Source organism: Buceros rhinoceros, unplaced genomic scaffold (genome assembly GCF_000710305.1).
Source record: "Buceros rhinoceros silvestris isolate BGI_N320 unplaced genomic scaffold, ASM71030v1 scaffold1056, whole genome shotgun sequence".
Classification (NCBI taxonomy): domain Eukaryota; kingdom Metazoa; phylum Chordata; class Aves; order Bucerotiformes; family Bucerotidae; genus Buceros; species Buceros rhinoceros.
The window spans coordinates 34,037-42,673 of record NW_010415586.1 but is presented as its reverse complement, the minus strand read 5'-3'; the positions used below and the strand labels follow the sequence as shown (position 1 = coordinate 42,673).

At 41.0% G+C, this 8,637-nt stretch overlaps 1 protein-coding gene across 1 annotated transcript; it reads left to right on the top strand.

Annotated features, from left to right (window-relative positions):
* Positions 1–5,125: 5,125 nt before the first annotated feature.
* GLRX5 (glutaredoxin 5) lies at positions 5,126–5,424 on the top strand. The gene is made up of 2 exons (XM_010137454.1): positions 5,126–5,129; positions 5,246–5,424. Exons 1-2 carry the CDS (start codon positions 5,126–5,128, stop codon positions 5,422–5,424), a joined length of 183 nt encoding a protein of 60 aa, XP_010135756.1.
* Positions 5,425–8,637: the final 3,213 nt, after the last annotated feature.

Sequence of the window (8,637 nt, the reverse complement as noted above, 5' to 3'; positions counted from 1 at the left end):
GTGGCGCCTGCCGGGGGACACGTGTGGGTGCCGCCTCCCCTGCTGCAGGGCTTGCACATAGCCCGAGCTGCTCCCGGGCCTCTCGTTGTGATACGCCGCCAGAACCCCGAGGTACCGGCTTTCCTCTGGGAAGGACCCTCGGGAGGCCCCGGCGTGTGTAACGCTGCGGGAGGTCGGGGTGTCCTCAGCACCTCCGGGCTCCCGGGTTGTTGGAGCACCCTGCCGAGCTCCTGCAGCCCCTGCTCGCTTTCCACAGCTCCGCCTCGCTTTTGCGTGCTTTCTTGGCATTTTTGGTGGAGTTTTACAAGCAGGTCTACGCCCCGGGGTGTGGGGGCGTGTGGAATTTGAAGTATATCGCAGAGATATTGGGGTTGCTTCTCCTGGACCTCCCCGTTTGGTTTCTGTAACCCTGACTGTGTCCAAGAGTGTCTTGGCTATCTGCTGAAGGCAGTTACGCTTATGGGGTAACTCTTGGAGATCGGACTTTTGATGCTATGCTGCCTTGCCTATTCAATAGATACAAAGCTGCATTAAAAGGCTCCTAAATACTTAATTATCCAGTCAGATTTTTTTGTTCCCTGGGAACAGTATGGTGAAGCTTCTGAATGGACTTGTACTGCTGTGTTGCCTGCTGGCACTGCCTGCGGAGGTTCTTTTGATCCAGTACAAACTTGTGCTAATCGTTTGCACAATAAATATTGAGTAATAGTTTCACATTACTGAAGTATAGGAACTATACTATATGAGGGTTTTTTGCCAGTTGTGGGAAGCTAGTACTCTGTTCTCATAATGCTTTGCTTCCTTCTTTTCCTCTTCAACGTGTGTAGCTGGCTGCGGAGGTTTTATGTGGTTATTTGAGAAAGTTTTAAAGCAACAACAAAATAATAGTATGTAGTAATTAGTCTTGCGGGTGCATGGCATTAACAGTTCTTGTCCAGAATATGGTGAGTGTGCTGTAAAGCCACATGCTGGCATATATCAGGTGACTTCCTTCTCCTGTGCTTTTGGTATCATCTGACTAATTCAGTTTTTCATTAACTTTTAGCTGAAAGGCTGATTTTTTCCAATCCTTGCTTGCTTTTCGGTTCACAGGTGTAATAGTTGGTATAATATAAAAGCTTAAATACTGGAACTCGGGTGTGATGACATTTTTGTTAATGAATGTTGGCTTTGTTCAAGTAATCTACTGCCTTTGACAGGTGAAGAAATCATGGTGTTTTTCCTAAACTTTATTTCCATATCTGAACTTATTCATATGGTATACTAGAACAAAGTTATAAACTAAAAAGGAGGAAACAAAACCTTGGGATCAGATCATCAGCATTTTATTTGTGGTCAGGAGGGGTTTTTTGAGCCCTTGAATGGTAAATGTGTTTGCACGTTGCAGTCTTTGAGGACTTGACCATGTGAAAACATACTATCTTCTTCCTATGCGACAGGAACATCTCCCTTCAGAGCACAGCAGATGTTTCCTCCACGCGAACTCTGGCTTATGCGAGGTGATCTGAGAGGTTATGGCCCTGCTGGCTACCTGAGCTTTAAGTTGAAATTAGTGGTTTGATCTGGACTGTTTGGCTAAGCTGTGCTGAATGCAGTAACAGAGCATATGGTTGCACGATATCCTGCTGGTTCTCAGGTGCTTAAAGAAGTTGTTCTGTTCCTTCCATGCACCAGCTTTGTCATTGTCTGACTGCACAGAGAGCCAGCTCGATTTGTTGTCTGGATCACCGGGCACGTGAGTTGAACTAGCTTCTTGTTTTGAGAGGTGAGTGCCAGGGCCAGCACTAGGGATGGAGCTGTGAAGTGTTTTGAGGCCAGCGGGCCGCCATATTATAACTCTCTTGCCTGCTGCACCCTAAAAAACCAGTGTGTGCCTGCCTCTGTAGAGAGCAGTCTCTGATAGAGGAGAGGGCAGAGCTGCAGAAAGCTGAGGGTCTGCAAGTTGCTGAGTGTGATTCAGCAGTGGCTGCCTGAAGTTAGTCTCTCCTGCAGCTGGTCTCAGGTGCTGAGAAGTTAATATGCAACATGTGATGCTTTCCTAAGCCCTCTCTGTGAACATAATCTGCACTGTATGCGTGTGGGGATGCTGAGCCTTTAGCTGTGAAAATACCTAATACATCTTCATTAAAGACTGATCTGCAGGGAGACTGGTATGTGAGCTGGTCACCAGCTTTGTATTCAGCTGAACTTAGCTTAAATGTTTGCATATACGTGTGCTTATACATTTGTTTCAAGAGCAGGCTGTTGGAGAGATGGTGATTTAGGCATGTTTGAAGTGCTGTTTGATTTCTGTCCTGTGTCTGTTGAAACCTTATTTTCAGCTTGTTATAGTTTAATTGCAGAAACTTGCCCTGCACTAAAATAGGGCCAACTCCCCTACTTGCCTCTTCACCTGACGGAGACCTGTGAAACTAAATACTTATTGGTACTTCATGTGATTTATCTGAACTTGGGTTTAGGATAGGCTCCCCTGACACAAATCCTTCCTTAATAAAGCTGGTTTAAGAGACCTCAGCACTCTCTTGGACCCCATGACTATTCAAGTTTAAGTTGGCTGTGCTGTCACAAGTCATCCTGCTCTTGGCTAATGGATGGCATTAGGTCACTAAGGTGGTGGAAAAACTTGGGATTATGTACTGGAGAAGTGGTGGTTTAAACTGGTTTCAACTATTGTGGTAGTTCACCCTCAGATTATTTTCGTTATTGCTTTATACCTAGCACAGGATGTTGCCAAGAGGGTTTCTTGATCCTTCCTCCTGCCCTTGGGCCAGCTTTCCCTCGGTCGGGTTTGCACCAGTATTAACGATCTCCATAAAAACGTGTTGTTTTTCTGGAGAAAGTGTGGTAGGAGTGACAGTGGTTGCTTGAGTCTGTTCTTTGAAGTGGCCCATCGTTGATTAGTGCTAATGCTGGCAAGAGAGAGGCAGAGAACTGGTAATGGGGTGGGAGTGCAGTTGGTACCCCTTTCAGTAGCACTTTGCAATGGTTCTGGTTTCACAGCCACCTTAGAGTGTGCTAGCTCCGCTGTCAAACTGCAGACCTGATCTGTGGAGTGTGGTTTGACAAAGCAAATGGTGCTTCCAAGCAGGAACTGCAGGTGGGAGTGTTAACCTTCAGGGAGGAGGAAGGAAATCAATCCCTCGGGGTGTCTATACTGCCAAAGGAGCCACCACAAAAGTGCATCCTGAGTGCAACAAGCATAGACCAGGCTGACTTGCTTCAGCACTACTGAAATAGTGTCAGTGACTGCTCTGCTAAGCTGGAGGTTGGTTACCTACCTCAGGAGGTGTTCAGTTTGTAATCTGGGTGATCCTCAAGTGTGCAGGCATTGAAAGCAGCTTGTCCAGTACATGAAATGTAGCATACAGAGCAACTAAGCTTGATTGTATTCATATTTTTATCTGAAGTTAGATAGTACTGAAGTTGAAGGTACTGTCGGTGCTTGTAGGTCTGTGCAGCTGGATCCTTGGAAAGGTGTTTCTGTGAGAGAATAATGGGAATAGCTATTGGCAGCAGGTTTGTTATGCAGAGCCCTTGGTTCTCCATGTATGTTTAGCATTACAGTACCTCAACAAAAACAAACCCTATTTTGTATCTCCAGTGACCCCTTTGAGTAGGGTTATTCTTAAGTGTGTCTTAGTGCTGGGACTCAGTTTTTTCATTACAACTATTGCAGGTTAAAAGATCTTTAGGACAGACCACTTTTGAGTGCTCCAAGGCTGAGGGGTGTCTAAGAAAAGTACTGTGAAACACCAGTTCACTTCAAAATCTAAACAATTGACAGGGTTCAATGAAATGCTAAAAGAAATTAGAGGAGGTGATGCTGGAGGTGAACTTAGATGGTTACAGGTTCCCTTTGGCCTTGATTTATATGCTAAACTTGTTATTTTGGGCTTCTGAAGCATTGGTTGTTCATGCACAAAACCGTAAGTCAAAATAAAATCTAGCTCATGTAGTACATCATGTTTAGGAGCACTTTGTCACAACAAAATTATTTTGTTGATTTCTGTTAGTTTAGTGGAGTTTTTTGAACACGCTGATATTTGACTAAGGGGAATTCTTAGCTCTTTCATCTTTTATACATTAAAATCATAATCCCATTACATACTTATGCACTTAAGCATATTTCTTAAAGAGTTTTGAATTCCAATGAAGGAAGCATGATTTACTTATATGGTTATTTTTTTACCTCAAATATTTTGGGTTTGACCTTTATATTAGAGGTTATAATGTTTTCTAAGGAGAAAGCAAATTGCCCTGTGTTTTTTGCTATACAGGTCTAAAATTTGCTATTAGTACTTTGACAGCCTATGCTAAAGCTCAGAGGTGCTTGTTTAGAGGGTTGACTTCCAGGGAGAATGGGCTCTAATGATCTGAAATGGCACCTCAGTTGTTGATAGGCTTAAATTTGCTAATTGGGTTTCATGCCCTATGTAGAAAAATTCAGGGCATTGCATTCTGAAAGTGACTAAGAATGTTGATTTCAAAACTTAGTATCTAAGTAAATGCTGGCGAACTTGGTGTAAGAGCATGTAGATGTAGCATGTAACTGTTCCCTCTGCTACAGAAATAATGGCTTTTTGTGGAGGGTCATTTTAAAAAGTGGCAAATTAAATGTCATGATGCTTCTGTTTAATTTTTTGTGTGATGTCTTTATGTGCAAGTTGGAATTCAATTATACCAGCTCATCAGTTAATATTTTTGAATGGTCTTGCATTTGTCTTCTATGAAGTACAGTTTTAAACTTGAATTCTGTACTTCATAATTGTGACGTGGGTTCTGTTTTATTTAAGGACTACTTTTAAAGATATTTCAGCCTTTGTGCCCCTCCCATGGGCTGTAAGGTCTGGCAATGAAAGATAAAGCAATTTGAAATTTGGAAGGCTTCTAGAGAAAATAGAAAGGATAACTGAATGTGAACAGTTCTCAATATTTTCCAGTGCTCCTCATTTCTTTAATTGGCTTAAAAATCCTATTTGCTTGTTTTCTGGGAGGGAAAGGAGATACTACATTTCTACAGCTCCCGTTTGAAGTCATACAGGAGCTGACTCTGTATCTTTCAACACAAACCTAACTAACATAGTTTTTCTGATAGTGCTCCTGTTACAGATAAATTTTTGCCTCAATGGGTAAGAAAAGAAAATCACATTCGTACTGTCAGGTGGAAGCAATGTATTCTGTTTAAAATATCTTTCTGTTTTGAGAGAGGGGAAAATCTTTAATACTTTTTTTTTTCTTTATGCAGGAATAAAAAACTACTCTAACTGGCCTACCATCCCGCAAGTATACCTCAATGGTGAATTTGTTGGTGGCTGTGATATACTCCTCCAGATGCATCAGAATGGAGATCTTGTAGAAGAGCTGAAGAAGCTAGGAATCCGTTCAGCACTTCTGGATGCAGAAAAAGACCAAGACAAAAAGTAAAATGAGAAAAAAAAAGATGCTATGACAGGAATAAAGCAAACCTTCGATAAGAACTTGTTACCAGTAAAGCCTTACCATACTTCAGCTCAAAGAAGGCATCTTTTTGAACTGACACTAAGATTTTTCTGTGAATGTCTGTTGTCTCATGGTGAATGTAATGATCTTGGTATTTTGAGATACGGTATTGTGAAAAATTGAGTGTAACCACTGCACTGTAAAGCATACATTTGTGGAAATTTTTTTTGAAAAAAGAAAAGGTTCACTTCTAGAATAGTTTTCTTCTTGACTGGGATAGGAGTAAACCAAAAGAACTAATAATAATTTTATGGATTTTGAGTATGTGTTTCTCTATTCTTTGATACCCCCACACACAGTGTTTGCGTTCACTTGCTTCTCTTGAAAAAGTGTTAAGTAATAGTGCGTTAGTTTTGCCGTATAACTCCCAGTGATAAGACTTTCTGAGAGCCTATTAAACTTCTGTAATCACATGAGAAAAATAGTCTTCAAACAATATAGAAGAGCAAAGATTATGTGAGAGTGCATGAAATATACTTTATTCCAAAGGGTAAAAATAAACAGACTTGTACAAATACGTGTATAATGGTCATTATTACTTTGTAGCTTTCTGATGGCTTTTAAAAGATTGCTAAGAATTGTGCCTAAAGATTTTATAAAACCTTTTCTACCTCTCACAAAGAGCTTTCCCCCCTGTTTATATACTTTGTGTATTGCAGTTCTGTGTCAGTGCTGAAATGTGAGAATTGTTTAAGGCTTCAGTATCCTGGCTTGAAATAGTATGGCAGAATACTTCAGTTACTATGGTAATCTTGGATTATTTGCTAGTTACTAAGTTGTCTTTTTATATTTGTTGTATTTCCAAGTATTTTCTCCTCATGGCTGTGCCCCCCAAAAATATGATCTTCAAACATGGGATTAACAGATGAAGTGTTTCATGTAGATAAGATGAGTGCAGCAGAGAGGCTACTGAATAGATAAATAATTTTTTGCAGAAAGTCTCTGAAGTCTTCAATACCTGTGTAACCGTGTTTCCATTATGTTAACCAGCGTAGCTTCAGCTGTACAGCAATGCTGTTAAGGTTAAATGCTAACCAAGCTGTTTCGTAGTGTAGTTTAGTTTTATTAATATAAACCAGTTTGCAAGTGAATTAGGCAAATGATTGGAAATAAATGGTATTTTATGTTGATCGTCCACAATAGTGCCTCTTTGTTTTAAATGACTAATGAAACTGATACTACTTTTCATTGGAAACCTAAACATGTTTTCCACTGCCTAGGATAAAAAAAATGTGTTTTAGAGAAAGGAAAAACGGGAAGAGTGGACAAGGAAGCCAGGACTGGAACTTGTGGGTAAGACAGATTTGATGCAAGTTCCAGTTGTAAATCTCTCCTGTCTGCTTGAGCAGACTGTCCAGTGGAGAAACTATACTGATACATTCTTCACAGAATTTGCCAAATGGGTTACAGTAAGCTTACTGTATATTTTTAATGCATGCAGTATCACCAGGATTAAATACAGCGTGTGTGTTCTCTGTGTATTCCTTTGTTCACAACAGCTGCCCGGTACCAGTAGCAGCGGTTGAATGACCACTGAGTATGAGCAAGTTACACTCAGAGGCAGTCACTTCTGCCTGTTAGGCAGAGGTATGAGGGCAAGCTTCTTCTTGTTCATATTCCACATCACATTCATGAAATGCAAAGCTTTAGGTATAGATGAAGGTTAATTGTGAGCATTTCAGCATTGCCTCTCTTTGAATTCAAATTGAATAAGTTTGCCTAAGGCTAATCTTTCATAAGTAGCTTTTGCCGTTCTAAATGTAAAACACTGTTTAGAAAAACAAGTGAATTTCAAAAGTCTTTGGTTAGTCGTGTCAATAGACCTATTGAAATGGATAATGTACACAGTAAAAAAAAGTAACAAAATTAAATTTTCTGCTTCAATGTGGTTAACTCAGTCTGGCTACTAAATAAAACTTGTAAAAATCCAAAGCCCCAGCTTTGCTGTTTCATAAAGCTCTGTTCTTTGTTCTGCAAAAGTTGAATATTTTTTAGTACTATCTGCTAGTGGGTTAATGTAAAGGTGATTTTAGCATTGTCAGGTCGTCTTTATCCTCTAAGCAGCAAAATTTTTCTCCTAGTGTGAGTTCCTGCTTTTACCAAAACTACAGAAGTTTTTCTACTTCCTCTGCTTCCTTCCCATAGACTTTTTAATTATTTGTTTAGTATTTTGCATAACATATATAGTACTGTTTATGTCACTCTGATTGGAACGTGTTGTGATTGAGCAAGTAAAAGCAACAGTGATACCCAAAATTGTGTGTGACAAAGCCACAGCAGTGGGAATATGAAATGTGACTTCTGCCTGCATTGCCCTACAATCTGTATCTTTCCAGGCTCGGCGTGCAAGTGCAGTTGTTTTACATATATCGCCTATATAAATGCTCATGTTAATCCAACTGCAATAAAAAAATCACTGTCTACTTAGACTGTGAATCTCCAGATGCTTATTGTGGGAGTTGATTGGAAGTATTTTCCCCAGGGAACTAGTTCTCAGCTGGGTTGGTCATTTGAGAAGACAGGCAGCATTCTGCAATCTGCAAACCAGCTTTTGCTGTCCCTCAGACTGGAGGCATAAGGGAGCATGGACTTCCAGTCCAAAAGGGATGTTGCTGCAAATGAGATGGTAATTTTGAAGAAAAAATCATGCCTTCCATTGATTGATGAGAGATTTGCACCTGCTTTTCTCATGCTCTTTGGCTATGAGAGAAGGCAGCTGGTAATATTGGAGTCTGGGGTGGATGTGCTGAAATAATACCAGGTGGCTGGTGCTAGACGGGTAGGTCCATGAGGTGGAAAGGGAGACTTCCCTCCTCCAGGAGGAGTGGTTTGTCACAGGAAGTGAAAGGAATGATGGGGGGAAAATGCCACTGATGCTTGTTCTTGCCAAATTACTCTGCAGTAAAATGGAGACCAAAGACACGGTTTGGGAAGGCTGGCTGAAGTTGCTGAGAAGGACAGCCAAGGAGCAAAGGTGTCGTCTTTGGTGAAGAAAGAAGCAAAGCTGCCCACTCTTGAGTGTGGTCTGCTGGGGTAACAATAAGGAAAGTGTCAGAGCTGTGCATGAGCATCACCGCTTGCAGGGCTGCTACAGATCAAGGTAGGTTTTGTGGAGCTGCCAGCACCAAAACACTGCGT